The sequence below is a fragment of the Canis lupus genome, chromosome 27 (assembly GCF_048164855.1).
Source record: "Canis lupus baileyi chromosome 27, mCanLup2.hap1, whole genome shotgun sequence".
In the NCBI taxonomy this organism is placed as follows: domain Eukaryota; kingdom Metazoa; phylum Chordata; class Mammalia; order Carnivora; family Canidae; genus Canis; species Canis lupus.
The window spans coordinates 13,633,095-13,656,483 of NC_132864.1; the positions used below are offsets into that span (position 1 = coordinate 13,633,095).

At 44.1% G+C, this 23,389-nt stretch overlaps 2 protein-coding genes across 4 annotated transcripts; one reads left to right on the top strand and one right to left on the bottom strand.

Moving 5' to 3' along the window:
* Nucleotides 1-28: 28 nt before the first annotated feature.
* On the top strand, nt 29-19,596 carry DIABLO (diablo IAP-binding mitochondrial protein). Of its 3 annotated transcripts, none has more exons than XM_072802394.1 (6): nt 29-185; nt 960-1,086; nt 5,241-5,372; nt 6,121-6,231; nt 6,389-6,485; nt 18,820-19,596. In XM_072802394.1, the coding sequence occupies exons 1-6, from the start codon at nt 85-87 to the stop codon at nt 19,014-19,016; spliced, it is 765 nt and encodes a 254-aa protein (XP_072658495.1). In that variant the 5' UTR covers nt 29-84; the 3' UTR covers nt 19,017-19,596. The 3 variants fall into 3 exon arrangements, with proteins under 3 accessions (XP_072658495.1, XP_072658496.1, XP_072658497.1); XM_072802396.1 differs by lacking the exon at nt 29-185 and adding an exon at nt 857-879; XM_072802395.1 differs by lacking the exon at nt 960-1,086 and having other exon boundaries at nt 39-185.
* A 235-nt stretch (nt 19,597-19,831) lies between these two features.
* On the bottom strand, nt 19,832-23,376 carry B3GNT4 (UDP-GlcNAc:betaGal beta-1,3-N-acetylglucosaminyltransferase 4). Its single transcript, XM_072802393.1, has 2 exons — nt 23,268-23,376; nt 19,832-21,055 (listed from the first exon to the last, which is right to left on the bottom strand). The coding sequence occupies exon 2, from the start codon at nt 21,045-21,047 to the stop codon at nt 19,974-19,976; it is 1,074 nt and encodes a 357-aa protein (XP_072658494.1). The 5' UTR covers nt 21,048-21,055; nt 23,268-23,376; the 3' UTR covers nt 19,832-19,973.
* Between the last annotated feature and the right edge of the window lie 13 nt (nt 23,377-23,389).

Below are 23,389 nucleotides of genomic sequence, written 5' to 3' on the forward strand. Positions count from 1 at the left end.
TCCAATCCCGACGGCTCCCTCGGGCGGGGGTGTGGTCATGTGGCCTGGCCCGCTCAAGAAGAGGCCGCGCCCGGTCCTCCGCTCATGAAGTGGCGTCACTTCCGGCGTGTGCGTCTGGCGTCCGGCCGTCACAGGATGGCGGCTCTGAGGAGCTGGCTGTCGCGGAGCGTAGCCTCCCTGTTCAGGTACCGCTGTGGTGGGGTACGAGGGCAGCACCGCAAGGGGGAGGCGCCGCAGGGAGCGCGTCGGCCTAGCAGGCGCGCGTTTCGCTCCACGGCCGAGAGGGCCGCTGCGTCCCGCCCCTCTTCGGTCCGAGGACGTCGGGACTCTGCCTCCCGCCCCCTCGGCGAAGTCCAGGGGTTACTGCTCACTGACGGCTTCTCCATTATTCCACTGGCTGAACGCCAGTCGCCGCCCCCCCCCCCCCCACCGCCCCGCGCTCAGGCTGGCTTCCTGGGGCGCGTCGGCCTGCCGGCGAGTTCGTTGGCCGATCGCCGACACTGGAGGGAGATGGGGGGCGGCCCGGGCGAGCGGCGGGTTATGAGAAGAAGTTTTCCCCGCGCGGCCCTGGTGGCCGCGGGCTCCAGGTGTAGCCTATTGGGGACAGAGGTCTAGAGCCAAGCGCTCCCTACAGCAGTGTTCATTTTGGCCCGAGGTTTTTAAAAAGCTTTGAGACCGCCTTTTAAATTTGAACGCCTGTTCTCGGTTGAACTCCGAAACCCCTGGACCAGCATTCCGGCGCGGCCGGGGTTCCCGGGAGTCGGGTGGAAGTTCCTCCTTCCAACGAACGGGGGCTTTCCGGTCTGGCACGCCCCCCCACCGGCCCTGTGATCTTGAAGGCGGACCCAACGCCTTCGTGTGGGCTTCCGCTTGGCCGGTGTGAGTTTCTCACCCCTGCAAATTGAAGGAACCCACAGATTGGTAGTTACCGCCTTCCTAAATTTGACTTGTGTTTCTAGGTACAGGCAGTGTGTTCCTGTCGTGGCTAACTTTAAGAAGCGCTGCTTCTCAGAATTGATAAGACCATGGCACAAAACTGTGGCAGTTGGACTTGGTGTGACCTTGTGTGCAGTTCCTATTGCACAGGTAAAAATACTGTAGTGTCACTGGGTGTTTCTTAGTGTGCTGTGCCTTCCTGAAATCTCAGCGTGGCAGTGAACCATCAGACAAGCTCTAAGTGTTATCCAGTGCTCCCACACCCAAGAATGGTGTGGGAGCACTTTCTCCCATACCAGTATCATCTTTTCATAGCTGAGCAAATTGTCCCATTTAGTAGGAACAATATGTCAAGGTGATCAAATTGTATAGAGAAGAAACAGTAATAAGATGAGGATAATGGAATTTATCGTCAAAACAGTCTTCCATGCAACAAAAATTTATTGAGCAACTTTAATGTGCCATATGCTGGAAATGTAAGAAAAAAACAGTTGCTGCTCTCATAAAACTTAGATTCTGGGGTGGGGTGCCTGGGTTGCTCAGTCAGTTAAGCCTCTGACTTTTTTAATTTTTAAAGGTTTTATTATTTATGTTAGAAAGTGGTGGGAGGTGGCGGAGCAGAGGGAGAGGGACAAGGATAAGCAGACTCCTCACTGAGCACAGAGCCCTACCTTGGGCTCAATCATGACTTGAGCCAAAATCAAGAGTTAGAGAAGTTCAACTGACTGAACCACCCAGGCACCACAAGCATCTGCCTTTGATTTAGGCCCAGGTCATGATCTCAGGGTAGTGAGATCTGGCCCATATTGGCCTGGCACAGGGCTTTGCCCTGGGCATGGAGTCTGCTTAAGATGCTTCCTCTCTCTCTCTGCTCCCTATTTCTCTCTCTCAAAAAAAAAAAAAAAACAAAAAAAAAACAACAAAAAAAAAAAAACCCAAACAAACAAAAGCAAAATACCCACATTCTAGGGAAAAGGAAGAGGAGAAAAATATAAAGTGCTATGATGAGTGCTTATGTAGGGAACAAACTGGGTAAAAGTATAGGGAGTGCTAAAATAAAACCAGAAGGAACTCGAGTGCAAAAACCTAGAAGCAGGTATGTATACTTGATATATTTGATGAACAGCAAAAAGGTTAATGTGGCTGGAATAAGAAAGAGCATAATAGAGAAGACTAGAAAATTAGCTGAGGATCCAACTGTTTCGTCCTTTTGAACCATTGTGAGGCTTTGAATTTTATTCTGAAAAGGAATACCGCAGAGGATTTTAATACAAGGCTGTTATGATCTCACAGAAGTTTTTAAAGGTTGTTGTGTGGAACTAGGAAGACCAGTGGGACATTGTTGCTCTAGTCCAGGCTTGGAGTGGACAGGCAACAGTGTAGGTGGGGAGAAGTGGACCAGATGTGGTCAGCACGAGTTACTGATGGGCTGAATGTGGAGTATATTCCAAGATTTTTAAAAAAGGCTAAGGAACTGAAAGGATGGAGTTACCTTTTTTTTTTTTTTTTTTAAGATTTTTTTCATTTATTCATGAGACACAGAGAGAGAAAGAGAGGCAGAGACACAGGCAGAGGGAGAAGCAGGCTCCATGCCGGGAGCCCGACATGGGACTTGGTCCTGGGTCTCCAGGATCAGGCCCTGGACTGAAGGCGGCGCTAAACCGCTGAGCTACCTGGGCTGCCCTGGAGTTGTCATTTATTAGAGTGGAAGGGAGTGGGCTTTGGGAAGATGAAATCAAGAGTTCAGTTTTGGAATAATGGTCTAACATGTCTAGTAGACATCTAGGGGGCGTTGTCAAGTAGGTGATATGAAAGTGGCACCTGTGATATGAAAGTATGATAAAAAGATCACTGGTTATATGCTTTCTGGGAAAGAGTTTCCTAAATAGGAAATTAGCAAACCCCATTTTGGCAAAATATTACTGATACCTACCTGTGTGTGTTTATCACAAGAAGACCAGTTCCATTTAGCTAACTCATGAGCCTGCATCTTTTTGTTCCTCACACCAAACCTCATCTCTGCTGCTTGTTCATGAATTGTTAACCCTAAAACCCTTACTTAACACCAGGCTGGTTTCTGCCACGATTAAGATAGCCTTTCTTCTTACCTTCAGAAGAATTTTTTGGGTTTATCCTTTCTCAGTTCATACACTTTTCTTAAGCCTCAGTTACCTGAGTTCTGGACCACATGACAGGAGCCTCAGGTTATTATCCTGTAGGAATGGCAGTTCCATTTCTGCTCTTCAAAACTGGCAGCAGCTCTCCATTGGGTTGCAGAACTAAAACCCAGCTAACTCCCTGTACTCCTACCTCCTTGCTCTCTCACCTCCCCTGTGCCATCTGGTAACCAGATTCCTGAACATCCCCTGCATGCAACAGATGTATTTGTTTTCTCATTATTTCTTCCCCAGGCTGCCTGACAGTTTTCATCCTAGCTGTCTTTAGACCCAAGTCCCACCTCTTTTTTAAAGCCTTTCAGAGCTTCTGGCCAACAGTGATTTTCCTCTTTCTGACCACATGTATTGTATATTTTGATATTTATGATTATCTGGCACTCTCCTGAGTCAGAGCATAACGGAAAGGGTACAAACGTTGACAAACATGTGGTTTGAGATCTGGATATGTGACTTTTGGGGAAAGTTTATGTAACTATTCTGAGTTTCCGTTTCCTCATCTGTAGAAAAGAAGTGCTGATGCCTGGACTGTTGCGAGGAACCAGTGAAAATGCACTGTAAAATGCATTATGGGGATGCTTGGGTGTCACAGTTGGTTAAGCATCTGACTCTTGGTTTTGGCTCAAATTGTGATTTCAGGGTTGTGGGATCAAGCCCAGTGTTGAGATTAAAATAAAATGCATTATGAAGACATAAGTTAGAATATATCAAAATTAGCTTCCAGTGAGTAGAAATAATATTCTTTCCAGTCTTTTTGTACCTTCAATGCAAGGTACATATGAATACTTGATAGAATGAGAGATAAATATAGTAAATAAAATCCTGGATTTGTTCATGTGTCCAAGACTTCTTGATTGCTACTTTCAAAAGCCAGTGATTTATGGGTTTATACTCTAAATAGAAAAGACAGCATATGATTAGAGGAATTGGTTTCTTTGTTCTGATACAGTAAATGCTCTGCTGAGGAAGGAAAAGGCAGAGTCAGGGATGACTTGAAAGTAGAGCACCCCTGTAAAACCTTTTATAATTCAGCATAAAGTGAAGAGTATCTTTCCAAAAGTCCATGTTATGGCACTATGCTTTTTACAAATGACGTTTAGTACAGTAACTTCTTTTTTCTTCTTTGTAAACTTGAAAATCCTTCCTGGACTTCTTTTGGTTATTGAAATCATGTATTAATGCAGTCAAGTACCTTAAAAGCAAAGAGACAATGCAGACTTTCAGAAAGCAGAGAATACCTGTATTTAGTTAAGGTGGCCACATTTCCATAACTCTTGAAATAGTTATATTGGCTTTTTTTTTTTTTAACATAATAGTGGTGGTCAGAGTGAAGAGCTCCCAGCGCTTACCAAAGACCACCATACTGCTCATTTTGCTCAGAATTGCTCTCCCTCATCCACCCATTTACTTTCTTAGACTCAGCTTATCCCTCATCAGTTCTGTGAAGCCTTTTCTAAGCTATTCAACATAGAAGTGATTGTTTTCTTATGTGTGCCCCTACTTGTAGCTTATTCAGACTTCTGGGGCACCTGGGTGGCTCGGTCATTATAGTGTCTGCCTTCATCTCAGGTCATTATCTCAGGATCTCGGGATCAAGCACCACATCGGGCTCCCTGCTCAGTGGAGGGTCTGCTTCTCCCTCTCCCTCCCTCATGCACACATGCTGACTCAAATTAAGTCTTAAAAAAAAAAAAAAAAAAAGATACAGACTTCTGCTACAGCTCTCATGGTACTTGATTACATTAATTTTCAAGTTCTCTGTTCACCCCAGCTCTTCCCCTTCCCCATCTGAAATCTTTGAGGATGGAGAATATATCTTACATATGTTCATATCCCAAGTATCTGGCACTGTGATAATGAATGAATTGTAACTTAATTAAATGTTGGTTATAATTACTAGACTTTTATTTCAGATAAATGTTTGGCCTTTTGGAGCACAACATAAAGAATAAAAGTAGATAGCATACTCTGGAATTATTTCCATATATTGTTCTAATAGCAAAAACAAAGCCTAAAAAGAAAATAAGCAGTTGCAGTGTGAGAAGTGTTTTTCACTTGACCGTGTTGAAGTTGAAGTTCTTGGTTTGAGCTTTAGGCTACAAGTTGAGTGAAAATGTTTGTGTCTTTCAGAAATTGGAGCCTCATTCTCTTAGTAACGATGCATTAATGAGGAGGGCTGTGTCTTTGGTAACAGATAGCACCTCTACCTTTCTCTCTCAGACCACATATGCATTGATTGAAGCAATCACTGAATATACTAAGGTAAGTATCTTCTTGTTACATCTTGATCATCTAAACCAGGGGTTACCAAACTATGGCTTGTAAACCAAATCTAGTGTGATGCTTGTTTTTATAGTTTTATTGGATTGTAGCCAGGCTTATTTGTCCAAACGCTGTCTATGACTGCTTTCATGATTTGAATAGTTGTAAGAGAGACTATAGGGCCCATAAAGCCCAAAATATTTACTCTGGCCCTTTACAGAAGCTGTCTGAGCCCTTGACCTAAATCAGTGGTTTTTGAAACTTTTTCAGGAACCCTTTTTAAAAGAAAAATCTTTAAATATAGTAGCCCAGTATATAAGACACAGGAACCTAACTAATTGGGTTCAGTTAGGGTAAAGAGGTCTAGAGTCTACCACTTGCAGCACCAGCAGCTTCTTGGTGGGGATAGCTTAAAAACCACTTATCTGAGCTAATAGGTATCTGGATAATCAGATCATTTATAGGTTTGTTGTACCTTCATTTTTCAGCAGCTTTTCCCCTTCACTTTGAGTTTTCCCTCTACTTTGTGTTGTCTTTCTGTGTCTGAATTGCTAACAAGCTTTTAGAAACACAGAAGTTGACAAGTAGCAGTACTTATGTCCAGGAATAATGCCTGTACCTCCTATAGTAGTGCAATTTCAGTGAGGTAGAAGGACTCGAAGAGTCAGACTCTACTTGACATGTAAACCTCACTAATCTTAATATGCCTCACTTATTTTACTCAGATTTATTTATTCTGTATTTGTAGGCCGTTTATACCTTAATTTCTCTGTACCGACAATACACAAGTTTACTTGGGAAGATGAATTCACAGGAGGAAGATGAAGTGTGGCAGGTGATCATTGGAGCCAGAGTTGAGGTAAGGAGAAAGTTAGATACCACAATGAGGTAGGGGCACTAATACAGAGATGTCTACTAACAGTAACTCTTCTCTAAATCTATTTTGAATAAGCTTATTTTAATGTACTTATTATTAACCTCTTCATGTTGTCTCAAGTGTTGTATTTAATTTACAGATGACTTCAAAACAACAAGAATACTTGAAGTTGGAAACCACTTGGCTGACTGCACTTGGTCTTTCGGAGATGGCAGCAGAAGCTGCATATCAAACTGGTAGGTTCAAGTTGTCACTACCAAGGTGCCATTTTAGTTTTCATCTGGCTGTAAAATGAGGGATTTAGATTAGTCTAAGGCCATGTGGCTCTAACTTTGTGAGAGAATATCCCTATTTCCATTATAGGGAGTCCATATCTAGAAAATGACACAACTACTGCTGATTAGAAAATGATTGTGTCCAAATTGTTTTTAAGCGTCTTATTCTTTTTATAACCCCAATATTAATGGCTAACTAGTCATACAGTGGTACAGTTAGGGGAGACTGGAGACCATCAATTTGTGTGAACCTTATTGTATAGATGGAGAAACTGAGACCTGGAATCCTAGTCAATGGCAAATCCAGGACAAATAGTAGCTATCATTTATTGAGTACTAGTCTATTTCAGGCTTTGCAGTAAGCATTTTAAAAGGTTTTCCTTTTTTTTTTTTTTTTTTTTTTTTTTAAGATTTTATTTGAGGGCAGCCCCGGTGGTGCAGCGGTTTAGTGCCGCCTGCAGCCCGGGGTGTGATCCTGGAGACCCGGGATCAAGTCCCACATCGGGCTTGTTGCGTGGAGCCTGCTTCTCCCTCTGCCTGTGTCTCTGCCTCTCTCTCTCTCTCTCTCTGTGTCTCTATGAATAAATAAATAAAATCTTTAAAAAAAAAAAAGATTTTATTTGAGAGAGAAAGTGAGAGAGTATATGTGGAGGGGGAGGAGTAAGAGAAGAGAGGGAGAAGCAGTCTCTCTACTGAGCAGGGAGCCTGACATGGGGCTTGATCCCAGGACCCTAAGATCATGACCTGAGCTGAAGGCAGATGCTTAACCGGCTGAGCCACCCAGATGCTCCTGCAGTAAGCATTTTATAGGCACTTTTTTTTTTTTTTTTTTTTTAATTTTTATTCATGAGAGAGGCAGAGACATAGGTCAGGGGTAGAAGCAGGCTCTCTGTGAGGAGCCTTATGTGGGACCCAATCCCAGGACCCTGGGATCATGACCTGAGCCGAAGGCAGATGCTCAACCACTGAGCCACCCAGGCGTCCCTATAGGTACTTTTAATTTATTAAGGAACTGTGAGGATTAGCATTCCGTCATTACAAATGAAGAGAATGGAGACCAAAAGGTTAAGAAATTCACTGAGATGCTGGGTATGGTAAGGAAGCAGCCTCAGTACTAAAGCCTTTGCACCTTTGTATCCCAATGGAGAAAATGCAGTTATGCATAAGCACGAGGACGCTTTCTGAACCTCACAATCCATCCAGTGGGCTTTAGCTGAAGGTTTTTAACTAAACATATTTTGAAGAAAACTCTAGTTTATTCTTACCTGAACTGGCCTCAAACTGGGTAGTTCACAGAAACTTTGGTTTTCTTAAAGATAAAAGACTGGAACACCTGGGTGGCTCAGCGGTTGAGCCTCTGCCTTTGTCTCTGCTCCTCTCTCTCATGAATAAATAAAATCTTAAAAAAAAAAAAAAAAAAGAAAGACTAGGGGCTGGAGTACCAAATTGGAATGAGGAGTGGAAACAGTCGAACTGTGAAAGTAGCGTTATAGCAGTGCCACACCAGAAGTTGGAACAGGGTTTCTAGGTACAGTTTGTTGAGGCATTCCATGATGAACATTCCCCTAGGCAGCCTTCACTCACCTAGGCAGGCTTAGATTGAGCTGGAGAAAAGGGAGGTCATGTGTTCAAAGTTAAAGCATTATCTGGGAAAAAAGACATTTTCCACAAAACTCATAAAAGAGCTCACACTTTAAAATCCTGGCAAAAAAGGGTCAATATAAAAAAATCAAAGAAAAGTTCTTAAACTATAAGGAGACTTACCTTAATCAGATATGTCTTCTGATCAACAACCCTTCGGATACAAGATGACAAATCAATAACCTAAAATTTTATATATAGCCAAGTATCATTTCAGACATAAAAATACTCAAAGTTTATCAACCACACATGCTTCCTGGAAAAACTACTTTGTGAAGAAAGAAATTAATTTAGAAAAAACTGAAATAAAAGAATAATGAAGTAAATTTAATAAAACTTAACAAAAGTTCTGAGTGTTAAATTTTTAAATCAGTTTGGGGAAGAAGTGGAAGCATGTCAGTCTTTGTTTTGAGAAGAAGAAATAGACATTAGCTTAACATTAGACTTTGCTAAACAAAGAAAACTTGATAAATTCAGTTAAGACAGGAAGTTTTAAAAGAAATAGGTGAACAGGTTCTAAGGTAAGTCATCACAATAACTATGAATAGGTTCAAAAAAATAATCACAGCTATAACAGTTTAGAGACACCTAAAACAAAATGTTATAGGACAGCTGAAAGTTACAAAAAACTAAACTGAACATTATTAACAAAAAGAAAGCTACTCCAAAAAACTGGCCGAGCAATGTCAGAGAAAAAGGATTCAAAACTAAAAGCATTAAAACAATTCAGAAGATATCAGGAAGCAATATGCTTGATAAAGAATTCGAAGTAATGGTCATAAAGATACTGGACTTGAGAAAAAAGTAGACGAACTCAGAATTTGAACAAAGAAAAACTATGAAAAGAACCAGTCAGAGGGGCGCCTGGGTGGCACAATAGGTTAAGTGTCTGACTCTTGGTTTCAGCCAGGTGGTGAGATCAAGTCCCATTAGGCTCCTCACTTCCACTCTTGCTCTCTATTTCTCTCTTTTTTTTAAAGACTTTATTTATTTATTCATAAGAGAGAGAGAGGCAGAGACACAGGCAGAGGGAGAGAAGCAGACTCCATGCGGGGAGCCCGACGTGGGACTCGATCCCGGGTCTCCAGGATCACGCCCTGGGCTGAAGGCGGCGCTAAACCGCTGAGCCACCTGGGCTGCCCCTCTATTTCTCTTAAAAGAAAAAAAGAAAAAAACACCAGTCAGAGGTGAAGAATTCAACAACTGAAAGAAAAAGTATGGTAGATGGAATCAACAGTGGATTAGAGGGTGCTGAAGAATGGATCAGTGACCTGGAAGACAGCATGATGGAAAACAAGCTGAACAGCAAAAATAAAAATAAAAAATGAAAACAGGTTAAGGGCACTCGGTGACATTATCAAGCATAATAACATTTGCATTATAGGGATCCCACAAGAGAGAGAGAAAGAGGCAGAAAATTTCCCTAATCTGGTAAGCACAGATAGCCCTTAAGGAGATCCATACCAAGACACAATTAAAATGGCAAAAAGTAATGATAAACAGAGTTTTAAAAACAGTAAAACAGTTACATGCAAAAGATACCCCATAAGGGGGATTTGAAAGCTGTTTTTTTAGCACCAACTTTGTAGGCCAGAAGGAAGTAGCATAATATGTTCAAAGTGCTAAAAGAAAAAACGTACAACCAAGAATACCCAGCAAGATTATCATTAGAAATATATAGAGTTTCCCCAAGCAAAAGTTAAAGGATTTCATCACCACTAAACCGGCCTTACAGGAAATGTTAAAGGAATTCTTAAGTGGACAGAAAAGGCCATAATTAGAAGAAAATTATGAAAGGAAAAAATTCCACAAGTAAAAGCAAATATATAGTAAAAATATTAATTATTCATTTGAAGAGCAATATGGAGGTTAAACCATAAGAGTAGTAAAAATCTATTATATCTATAAAAACTAGTCAAAGGATACACAAAAAGATATAAAATATGACATCACATACATAAAACATATGGAGCAAGTAAAAATGTAGTGCTTTAAGAATGTGTTCAAACTTTTTTCTTTTTAAGATTTTATTTATTCATGAGAGGTACAGGGAGAGAGGCAGAGACATAGGCAGAGGGAGAAGCGGGCTCTCTGTGGGGACCCTGATGGGGGGACTCGATCCCAGGACCCTGGGATCATGACCTGAGCCAAAGACAGACACTCAATCACCAAGCCACCCAGGTGTCCCAGAATGTGTTCAAACTTAAACAACCATCAACTTAATATAGATTATGCATATAAGATATTATATATGAACCAAATGATAACCACGAATCAAAAATCTATAATAGATACACAAAAAATAAACATTAAAGAAAGCCATCAAACTCACAAGGGAAAAGAGCAAAAGAAGAAAGGAACAGAGAAGAACTATAGAAACAACCAGAAAACAATTAACAGCAGTAAATACATACTCAGCAATGATTACTTTAAATGTTCTTCAATCAGAAGACATAGGGTGACTGCATAGATTAAAAAACAAGAGTCATCTATAAGCTGCCTGCAAGAGACTCACTTTAGACCCAAAGACATGTACAGACTGAATGTGAACGGATGGAAAAAAATATACCATGAAAATGAAAACAAGCCCCCACCACCACCAAAAAAAAGCCGAGGTAGCAATCAATACTTCTATGAGATAAGTAGACAAAAAAGACTGTTGTGGGGCACCTGGGTGGCTCAGTCAGTTGAATGTCTGACTCTTGTTTTTGGGTAAGTTCATGAGGTCGAGTCCAGTGTCAGGCTCTGTACTCCGCATGGAGTCTGCTTATGATTCTCACTGCCTCTCCCTCTACCCCCACCCCTACCCCACACTCTAAAATAAATCTTAAACTCTCTCCCTCTCTCCCTTCCAAATGTGTGCATTCTCCCGACCACCCAAAAAAACAAAAAACAAAAATCTGTAGCAAGAGACAAGGGAGGACACTACATAAATGATAAATGAATCCAAAACATAACAATTGTAAATATGCACCCAGCATAGGAGCACCTAAATATGTACAGCAAATATTAACAGACATAAACAGAGAAATTGACAGTAATACAATAATAGTAAGGGACGTTAACACCCTACTTACATCAGAAGATAGATGATCCAGATAGAAAAAAGGAAATGATGGCTTTGAACAATACATTAGACCATAGGGACCTAACCTATACACAGAACATTCCATCCGAAAACAGAATACACATTATTTTCAAGTGTACATAGAACCTTCTCCAGGACAGATCATATGGTAATCCACAAAACAAGCCTCAATAAGTTTAAGATTGAAATGCTATTATCTTTTCCTACCACAATGAATCGAGACTAGAAATCTATTTCAAGGGACACCTGGGTGGCTCAGTGGTTGAGTGCCTCCGTTCGGCCTAGGGCGTGATCCTGGAATCCCGAGATCAAGTCCAGCACTGGGCTCCCTGCATGGAGCCTGCTTCTCTTTCTGCCTGTGTGTCTACCACTCTCTGTGTGTCTGTCATGAATAAATAAATAATTTAAAAATATATATATTTCAAGAAAAAATCTGGAAAAATACACAAACTTAAAGCTTAAACATGCTACTAAACAAGTGGGTCAACCAAGAAATCAGAGCAGAAATGAGAAAATACACGGAGAAAAATGAAAACACAATGGTCCAAAATCTTTGGGACACAGCAAAAGCAGTTCTGAGTTTACAGTAATACAGACCTACCTCAAGAAACAAAAACCTCAGAGGAGCTAGAAAAAAAGAACAAAGCCCAAAGCTAGTAGAAGGAACAAAATAATAAAGGTTGGAGCAGAAATAAATAGGAAATCTTAAAAAATAGAAAAGATCAGTGAAGCTAGCAGTGCCTAGCTGGTTCAGTGGAGCATGCAACTCTTGATCTTGGGGTTGTGGATTTGAGCTTCATATTAGGTGTAGAGATTGCTCAAAAATAAAATCCTTTTTTTTTCTTTTTTAAGATTTTACTTATTCATGACAGAGGCAGACACATAGGCAGAGGGAGAAGCTGGCTCCCTGCAAGGAGCTTAATGCAGGACTTGATCCTGGACCCCGGGATCACCCCCTGAGCCAAAGGCAGACGCTTAATCGCTGAACCACCCAGATGTCCCAAAATAAAATCTTTAAAAGAAAAATTGAGGCCAAGAGTTGGTTCTTTCAAAAGACAAAATTGATAAACCTTAGCCAGACTCATCAATAAAATAGTATGCAAAATCAGAAATGAAGAGAAATAACCAAACAACAAATACAAAGGGTTAAAAGAGAATATTATGAAAAATTATATGCTGAGAAATTGGACCATCTAGAAGAAATAATAAATTCGTAGAAACAGAAAATCTTCCAAGCGTGAATTAGGAAGAAATGGAAAATTTAAACCGAAAAATTATTAGTAATTAGATGGAATTAAAAAAAAAAAAAACAACCTCCCACCAAACAAAAGTCCAGGGCCAGATGGCTTCACCAAATTGAATTCCACCATTTATAAAAGAGGTAATACCTATTTGCAAAACTAGTCCAAAAAACAGAAGACAAAGAAAATCTCCAAATTTATCCTACAAGGCTAGCATTACATTACCCCGATACCAAAACCAAAGACACTACAAAAAGAAAACCAGGTGCCTTGGTGGCACTGTCTTTTAAGCTTCCTACTCTTGGTTTCAGTTTAGGTTGTGATCTCAGGGTCATGAGATCAAGCCCCACATCAGTCTCCACACTCAGCAGGCAGTCTGCTTGGGATTCTCTCTCCCTTTCCCTCTGTTCCTCCCCTTCTCCCCACACATGCTCACTCTCAAATATTTAAAAGAAAAAGAAAACTAGAAGCCAGTGGCTCTGATGAACATAGATGCAAAAATACTCAGTAAGATATTAGCAAACTGAGTTCAGTAATACGTTAAAAAGATGATTAACCAAACTCAAGTGAGATTTATTCCAGGGATGAAAGGGTGGTTCAATATTTGCAAATCAGTGTGATTCCTCACATTAACAAGAAGAAAGATAAAAACCATAGGATCAATTCAATAGATGCAAAAAAAGCATTTGACAAAATACAACATCCATTCATGTTAAGAACTCTCAACAAAGTGTGTTTAGAGGGAACATTCCCCCCAACATAATAAAGGTCATATATGAAAAACCCAAGCTAACATCATACTCAGTGGTTAAAAAAAAAAAAAAAAAAAGATTAACAAGGAACAACTGAGTGGCTTAGTCAGTTGTGCATCCACTCTTGATTTTGGCTCCAGTAATGGTCTTGGGTTGTGGAATCAAGCCCTGCTTGGTACAGAGTCTGCTTAGTATTCTCTCTTCCTCCCTCTGCACCTTTCCCCACTTGCACGCACGCATTCTCTTTCTCTTTCTCAATAAAAGGTTAGCAGAACAACCCCATTTACAGTTGCACCCAAAACAATAAAATACTGGGAATAAATTTATCCAAGGATGCAAAAGACACTGAAAACTATAAGACATTGATCAAAGAAATTGAAAACAATGGAAATAAAGACATACTATGCTCTCATGCATTGGAAGAATTAATACTGTTAAAATATCCATTACTTTGCTAAACAATCTACAGGTTCACTGCAATCCCTATCAAAATACCAATAGTATTTTTTACAGAACTAGAACAAAATAATCCTAAAATTCGTATGGAACCATAAAAGACTGAATAGTCAAAGTAATCCTGAGAAAGTAGAACAAAAGTGGAGGTATCACAACCCCAGATTTCCAGGTATACTACAAATCTATAGTAATCAAAACAATGTCATACTGGCACATATCACAGAGGCTGACAAATGGAATAGGATAGAGAGCCCAGAAACAAACCCACACCTCTGGTCAATTGACCTATAACAAAGAAGGCAAGACTATACAATGGGGAAAAGAAAGTCTCTTCAGCAAATGGTGTTGGGAAAACTGGACAGCTACATTCAAAAGAATGAAAATGGACCACTTTCTTAAACCGTATACAAAAAATAAACAGATTAAAGACCTAACTTTGAGACCAAAAACCATAAAACTCCTAAAAGAAAGCACAGGCAATATTCTCAGACATCACCCTTAGCAACATATATATGGATATGTCTCCTCAGGCAAGGGAAACAAAAGCAAAAATAAATTACTGGGACTACATCAAAATAAAAAGCTTTAATGAAGCAAAATAAACTATCAGGAAAACAAAATGGCAACCTAATGAATGGGAGTAGATACTTGTAAATTATGTATAAGGGGTTAATATCCAAAATATATAGAGAACTTACACAACACCAAAAAAAAAAAATCCAGTTAAGAAATAGGCAGAGGATCTGAATAGACATTTTTCCAAAGAAGACATACAGATGGCCAACGGACACATGAAAAGATGCTCAAAATCACTAATCACCAGGGAAATGCAAATCAAAATCACGGGATAACACAGCAGTCAGAAAGGCTTCTATCAAGACAAGAAATAACAAGTATAAGCAAAGATGTGGATAAAGGGAATTCTTGTGTAGTATTAGTAGAAATGTAAATTCATGCAGCCACTGTGGAAAACAGTATGGAGTTTCCTCAAAAATTAAAAATAGGAATACTATATGATCCAGTAATTCCACTACTGGATATTTACCCAAAGAAAACAAAAACACATTTAAAAAGATAACGTGCACCCATTTACTACAGCATTATTTACAATAGCCAAGATAAGGAAGCAACCCAAGTGTCCACTAATAAATGAGTGGATCAAGAAGTTATGAATGATGTGTGTGTATACATATATACACATACAGTGGAATATTAGCCATAAAAAAGTATTAGGTCTTGCCATTTCTAACAACATGGATAGACCCGGAGGGTATTGATTACACCAAGTGAAAGAAGTCCGACAGACAAGTATCATATGATTTCACTTGCATATGGCATCTAAAAAAACAGACTCTTTTTTTTTTTTTTTTTAAATTTTTATTTATTTATGATAGTCACAGAGAGAGAGAGAGGTGCAGAGACACAGGCAGAGGGAGAAGCAGGCTCCATGCAGCGGGAGCCCGATGTGGGATTCGATCCCGGGTCTCCAGGATCGCGCCCTGGGCCAAAGGCAGGCGCCAAACCGCTGCGCCACCCAGGGATCCCAAAAAACAGACTCTTAAATACAGAGAGCAAACTGGTGGTTGGCAGAGAGGGAGGGAGATGGGTGGGAAGCTGGGCAAAATAGAGGATTAAAAGGCACAAACTTAAAAAAAATAAAAAATAAAAATATAAAAAATATAAAAAAATAAAAGGCACAAACAAGTTATAAATACGTCATGGAAATGAAAAGTACAGGATTGGGAAATAGCCAATAATATTCTAATAACATTGTACAGGAATAGGTGGTGACTACACTTAACGTGGTGAGCGCTGAGCATTGATGTGTGAATCAGTATGTTGTACATGCAAGACTAATGTTAATTATACTTCAATAAAATGTAGGATGTGAAACTGTATGTATAGTATGGTCTCAAGTTCATGGAGTAACGATGAAGAAGAAATGTAGATGGAGGGATCCCTGGGTGGCTCAGCGGTTTAGCGCCTGCCTTTGACCCAGGGCATGATCCTGGAGTCCTAGGATCAAGTCCTATATCGGGTTCCCTGCATGGAGCCTGCTTCTATCTTTGCCTGTGTCTCTGCCTCTCTCTCTGTGTCTCTCCTGAATAAATGAATAAAATCTTAAAAAAAAAATGTGGATGGAAAGAATGATGAGAAGAAATATGGAAGAAAACTGCTGAAAACAGATTATTGGAAGGAAACGCACCAAAATGCTAATATAGTTTGGATGTTGAAATAATCATGGGTGATTTTTTTTTTTTTTAAGATTTTATTTATTTGAGAGAGAGAGAGATCATGAGTGGGGTAGAGGGGCAAAAGGAACGGAAGAAGCAGACACTCTGCTCAGCAGGCAGTCGAGCAGGCAGTCCAATGCAGGCCTTCTATTCCAAGACCCTGGGATCAGGACCTGAGCTGAAGGCAGATGCTTAACCAACTGAGCCACCCAGGTGCCCCAATAATGCGTGATTTTTATCTTATTTCATAATCAGTAAATATTTAAAACTAAAAATCATGAAAATATATCTAATAAAGCAAAAATTGAGATTTACAAGGAAAAGTTAAGTTTGTTTTTTAATTTAATAGAAAGCATGAGAGGAGAGTCAGTGGGAGAAGCATACTCCCCGTTGAGCAGGGAGCCCAGTGCAGGGCTCAATCCTGGGATTCCACAGAGCCGAAGATAGGCCCCTAACTGAGCCACCCAGATGCCCTGGAAAAGTTAAGTTTTATACACATCTCAGAGATTCACAGATCAAGTCCAAAAAAACAAAAAGTAAACCTGTTACAGGTTGAAACAATGATTTTTAAAAACTTAACAAGGACACCTGGGTGGTTAAGCCAGTTAAGGGTCCAAATTTGATTCTGACTGAGGTCATGATCTCAGGGTTATAAGATCAAGCCCCACACTGGGCACAGAGCCTGCTTAAGATTCTCACTCTCCCTCCCTGTCCCTCTCTAAAAATAAATTAAAAAAAAAAAAAAAAGCTTAACCAAGTATATATGGTGAATATAAAATTTTGCCCCCCCCCAAAAAAAAATTCTTTTCAAACACAAAAACTGATTTTGTGCCAGATGACAGAGACTCTGCAAATTCCTTCCTACCCCCTTCTCTGACCAAAAATTAAAATGGAAATTTAAAAATACTTGGAATGGTGATGCAGCAGACCCAGAGAGCTGCAGATAAAGTAACTCTTTGAGAGAAACAGACACATTTAAATGTGTATGTCATAAATCCAAAGAAGAGCCATGAATGACAGGTAATAGTCACTATATCAAGTACTGGCAGTGAACAAATTAAACTTGTAATACAGCTAGAAAAAGTGGAAAATACATCTAGACGCTGTAGAATAAATGAAATAAAAGATGTAAGAAGATTTAAAGAAATAGGGGCACCTGGGTAGTTCAGTTGGTTAAGCGTCTTGACTTTTGATTTCATCTCAGGTCGATCTCAGGGTTGTGAAATCAAGCCCCATGTGGGGCTCCGCATTCAGTGCCAAATCTGCTTGAGGTTCTCTCTGCCCCTCCCCTTGCTCATGTGCTCACTCACACTCTCTAAAAGAAAATAAAATATTTTTAAAATAGTTAAAAAGGCAAAATATGATTCCTTAAAAAAAATTTGGCAAGTATGATTTTTTTAGATGGCAAAAGTTACATCAGAAAGAGCTGTTATAGATACTAAGGGCTTTTCATTATGTAAGTACTACAATCTATGAAATCCCAAATTGGCCCAAGAAGTAAAGAATCCAAATAAAACCAATAACCATAAAAGCTGAAATAATATTCAAAGATTTTATGCCCCCAAAATGGACACTAAGCCCAGTTTGTTTTGTGGAAAGTTTTACCAAGTCTTCAAGAAATATAATTCCCATGTTAAGTATAGCAGTGCATAGTACATGATGGCAAGCCTCCCAACTGTTGTTGTATAAAGCCAGCATGGGCTTGACCCCCACTCCACTAGGCCAACACTGAAATAAAACTGTGGTCAGCATCACTTATAAATATAAGTCAAATATAGCCATTCACCCTCAAAATACTTCAATACTTCAGTATTGAAAAAAAACTATCAACATAATTCACTACTTGAGATTATCTGTAGTAAAGGAGGAAAGCCAGCTTTGTAATGTCAATATGTGCCCCAAAGCCATCAATAAGATGTAGTACCTGTTTATGACGTAAATCTAAGTGCAGTTAGAACTTTCTTAACATGATATAGGTTTCATAATTCTATTTAGTAATGAAATATGAGAGGCATTCCTATCAAGGTCAGAAACAAATAAGAGGGTGCTTGCTATTCTCCACAAACTTTTATCAGCACTGAAGGTTCTTATAATACAGTAAGGTAGGAAAGAGCCACTGAGATTTATAGATGAATTGATAAATATGCATATCTATATGATGACATATGTACATAGCAGGTAAACAGAATGATAGAGCCCAAAAATATTTTTAAAGAAAAAAAAATTGCAACATATGTTCGATAGACCTTTGTGTCATTATGTAAATTTATAGCAACAAAATATTTCTCTATGCATTCCAATATGTACAAAAGATGAGAAAGATGCCCTTTAAACTTCCAGCAGAGGTTCTCTCTTAAGATTGGGTAGCATGGACAGCCTGGGTGGCTCAGCGGTTTAGCACTGCCTTCTGCCCAGGGTGTGACCCTGGAGACCTGGGATCAAGTCCCATATCGGGCTCCCTGCATGGAGCCTGCTTCTCCCTCTGCCTGTGTCTCTGCCTCTCTCTCTCTCTCTATCACGAATAAATAAAATCTTTAAAAAAAAAAAAAAAGATTGGGTAGCATGATGAAAGAGATCTTTGACAGTTTCATTAATGAGCTATTAATTTGCCAAAAAAATGTTTATATACATTCATAAGATGTCTATACTAAGAGCTGTATAGCTATAAAGAGGATTGTGGGAATTTCATTTAATAATTATTAATAATGATAGCTGCTGATAGCTGGAGAAAAATGCAGACCTCAGCGTGGAGGTAGAAAGTTCTCTGCTGTGCAGAGAGGGAGGGGCTCAGATGACAGCCACAGAGCCCCAGGCCTTCCTTGTGTCCACTGGTGGCTTGTGCCCTATTGGGCCGTTCAGCCTAATGGTCTCATCTTTTGGCAGGAGCAGATCAGGCCTCGATAACAGCCAGGAATCATATTCAGTTGGTGAAGTCGCAGGTGCAGGAAGTGCGCCAGCTTTCCCAGAAAGCAGAAACCAAGTTGGCAGAAGCACAGACAGAGGAGCTCCGTCAGAAGACCCAGGAGGAAGGGGACGAGAGGGCTGAGGCGGAGCAGGAGGCCTACCTGCGTGAGGATTGAGCGCTGGAGCCGTTGCCCACATCTGCCGGGTCAGCCTGAGGAGAGCAGGGGTGGCCACCATCCGGCCCAAGGGCAGCAGGGCCTTCTCTGCACCAGAGGCGGTGGCACATCCTGCCCTGGCCCATGAAGGCCTTAGTGAGCTGTGAGTGCCTGGCCTCTCACCCCTGTGGACCTGGCTCTTTGCCCTGGGGCACTGCACCCTGTTTAACATTTGACCCCACTCAGCAAGCTCTCCGCTCAGCCATCTTTTTACCTCCCACCCAGAGCATCTCGGCAGCCTAGCCAGAGAGAAGGGTCCTTGTTTGTCACGCCCACAAGTTCGGTAGCTGTTTAACTTCTGTTTCCAATCTTACTCACATTTTCAAATATGATTTAGTCTTTGCTCCCTCCATAGGAATGTGTGTTTTTTGGGAAAGGGGAGCTTGTTTATAAGATTTCTTTTTAAGTGTTTTTAATGCCTTCTGTGATCTGGCCTCGTTGCCTGTAAGGACAGCTGAAGCCCAGGAGCCAGAAGTCCATTATTGTTAAAGAACTGAATGCAGTGTTTACCTGGTGCTCAACAGGACCTATTCCAACCACACTTCTTTCCTTCTTTCCTTCAAGTTTCTCTATTGTATATGAAGGAGAATAACTTTTTTTGTTTTATACTTCAAAAAGAAAATGTTTGTGTGTATATTCTGGGGCCCTATGCAGCCTCTTCACCTCCCAGACTGGCAGCACCCCAAGGGGCTCCAGGAAACACACACAGAGACCTCTCCTCGCTAGAGATGCTGCCAAATTTGGCTCCCATTCAACACATGCTGGTACAAGTTAAGCCAGGTTTCAGTGTTTTTAATAAGTGTTAGCAAGGTTCCGGTGGGGGTTACAAAAAAGAAGTCAGCATTCCCTGACACATCAGGGTCAAGTGTCAAGGTTCTCAATTTGTCATCATGATAGGAAAATCAACACTGGGTCTACTCAACCCACCCCTCGGAGTTGAGGCAAGGGGGCTGCCGCACACCTGAGCCCCTCATCTGTTACAAGGGCCCACATGGTCCACATTTCCATGGGGCTGAGGCGGTGCACCAGTAGGAGCCCTCGGTACAGGCAGGGGTCTAGGGGGTTCAGGGGCTGCCGTATTCCAAATGTCTTAAAGCCAGCATGGTGCATGGGGCTCACCCCCAGCTTCCTCAGGCACATGCCCACAAAGACATCGTCGATGGGGAAGAGTTCGGCCTCTTCCACCGCTGCTTGGAGCCGCTGCACGGTGGCCCTGGACATGACGTAGCCCCCGCCCCCAGCATAGGGTGGGTAGTGGCGGGCCCTGTACATGGATGGGGGGATGAAGTACTTAACTTTGGTGTTCCTGTTGGGCAGGGCCTGGCGGATAACATCTCCCACCAGGAGGTCCTGGGCTGGGTCCCAGCCATCCAGGAACTCCAGCACGTTAGGGACGTGGACAAAGACGTCGTCATCTCCCTTTAGCATGAAGCGGGTCTGGGAGCAGGCCACTGCAACCCAGCGCTGCAAGTGCAGCTCCTTAAGCGTCAGGTTGAAGAAGTCTTCAGCAAAGTCCCACTGCAGGATATCGTCAAACTCCCGACTCTCGTAGGCCAGCAGCTGGGCAGGGGGCGCTGGTCCCGCTACCCCCAGAAGGAACACCAGTTTCAGCCGCCGGCCCCTGGCCCAGCCCCCCACCCGGCCCCACGTGCTGCGGATAGCCGCCCTCCGCTCCACGTGGCCGGGCTGTGACTTGATGGCCAGGAGCAGGAAGGTGTCCTCAGCACAGCCCGAAGGCTCCAGCAAGATGGAGAAGTTGCGGCAGTGGCGGTAGGTCAAGAAGAGGCGGTGACGGCTAGGCAAGGACAAGGAGATGTTAGCCACTGTGCGGTTGGGGGGACACTGGCTGCGGCGGGGCCCTGGGGGAGCCCAGAAGGGCTGGTGGGCCCTCGAGCCCCCCACTGGCTTGGCCTCCTTCTTCAGGAAGAGCAGGCAGCTGAGCAGCAGCACAGCCAGGCCGTACAGGACCAGCCAGCCCAGCCTGCGGACCATGGCAGGGCCTGCAGGGAGAGAGCGCTGTGAGCCGCCGCCCTGCAGCCACCCAGCAGCCCATGTCCTGCCGGCCTACCTCTGCCTTTTGCGTGGCAGAGTCCCTCTCCAGGGTGTGTGGGGGGAGGGAGGGGGACAGCATTCCTCTCTGCTGGCATCATGGGGGTCTCCACTCTCCCCCCAAAAGGACCTGCAGCTGCTTTAAAACTGGGGAGCCTCGGGGGGCTGTCAGGAGAGCATGTGACTCTTGATCTCAGGGTGGGGAGTTTGAGCTCCACACTGGGTGTCAAGATGACTTAAACTGAAAAAATTAAAAACACAGAACACCTGAAGCAGCATGTGCACTTTGGGCATTTCCCAGGAAACTCGAGTATCAGGGTGAACGTGGCACAGAGCCGGTTCATTTCCAAGGAAATTCGTTCTAGGCACAAACCCTGACCTCTGGGGCCCTTGAGTCTAAAGTCAAACCATTTCCCCTGAAAACCCGGCAGTGTGATCTGCTGGCGGCCAGCCCGGGGATGGGTCTCAGGGACGGGCTGGGTCTCAGGGACGGGGGCCCTGGGCTCTGCCCTTAGTTTGCGCCCCCAGGGAAGGAACCACGCAACACATCCTTCACATCTGCCTGGAGTTTCCCCCGGCTTCTTGGAAGAAGTCTCTTCTTTCCCACAGGTTTCTTGGCGGGAGTCGCTTAAAATGGGGTTTCAAAAACAACCCACTTGCACAAAAAGCACAAAAGCTCTTCACTCATGTACCAGGGCCACCTCCCCTGCAGCCACTGCCCCCCGTCCGTCCCCCTCACTCAGCTCTGGTTTCCTGAGTCCACGGAGAAGGCCCTGAAATGCGGGTTCGAGGGAAATGCGGGTTCGAGGAACCTGCACAAGAGCAAGCATAGCACAGGCACGCAGTCCGCCCACACTGGCCCCAGCCCTGCCGCTCGGGGCGCAGAGGTAGGCAGGGCAGGCCGGCCAGAGGTGGGAGACACCAAATGAACCAGCACGGACTTCAGACCGTGCTGAGAAATTGAAGCGGAAGGGAATACGGTGACCCGGAGGTTGTTTCAGCCCGTGGTAGGTGGTCTACAAAGGCCTCCCTGATTAAGGACGTTGGAGCAAGAACAGAACGTCGGGACCAGACCACAAAGATCGGGAGCAGAGTGTGCCAGGCAGAGCCCAGCGGAGCTCCTGGAGCAGGTGCAGGCGCGATGTCGGGGCAGGAGCGCGGCGTGGCCGGAGTATGAGGGTGAAGGCCTCCAAGGGGGCCAGTGCAGGGCGGAGAAGCGGAGCCCTGGCCCGCGGAGCGGAGGGGAGGGCGGGGGCAGCTCGGGCTTACTGTAACCCCCGCAGAGATCCACTGGGGGACTGAGCAGAGGCAGTGACAGGAGTGCATTGCTTGAAAGGTTCCTCGCTGCTGCAGCTTAGATGACGGGTTGTGGGAAAGGCGAGAGGGGAAACGGCACCAGCCAGGAAACTGTTGCCTTAGTGAAGACCCACGACGCAGCTGCGACGGGCGCGGCGGCCGCGCAGCGCGGAGCCCCGGGGGCGGCGGTTGCGTCTGCAGAGAGGCGCGCTGGGCCGGCGCTCTGGTTCCGGCGGGTCCCACGGCCCAACCCGCGCCCGCGCGCCTTGCCGCAGCCCCCGGGGCCACTACGGAGCCGGGCTCCCCAAAGGCTGGCGCACGCTCCGCGTCCCGGGCCGCTCCTCGGCCCCCCCCACCCGCCTGCCCAGCGCAGGTCTCCCTTGCTACTGCGCGCCCCCAGGACCCTGACTCTCAACCCGCGTGGGCTTCACTGAGTGCACCACACGCCCAAGTGTGCTGAGTCCTAAGGGTCTGCAATGGTCTCTGGGGAACAGCCGCCTCGGGTCCTTGGGCCCGGTGACACCACACGCTACGACGGGGGAAGAGGCCAGTTCCTTCTTTCAACCCGACACTGCTGCTGTGCGGGCCGAAAGCGGGCGGGGTCGCCGGAGCAGGGGCCCCGCGGCGGACACCCCTCCCGGTCCGCAAGGCCGGTTCCAGCCTTCCGGGCCCCGGTGGGCGAACGGAAGCCGGGGCGCGGCAGGAGGCCGCCTGGCCCCCGACCGCCCCCCGGGGAGCCGACCCCGCCGCCAGACCCAGCGTCCTCGCCGCGGCGCGGCGTGCGGAGGCACTGGCAGCCCCGGGCCCTCCGGCACCGTGAGACACGGCTGCCCCCGGTCCCGCTCTGCCGTCCCCCCGCGGACCTACCTGAGCCGGGACACCGCGCCAGGGACTGGCGAGAAGCTCCGGCAGGCGAGCGGGGACCCGGAGCGTCAGCCTCGCACCGCTGGCTCCGGGGGGGTCGATGGGCGGGGCCGCGGGCGGGGGCG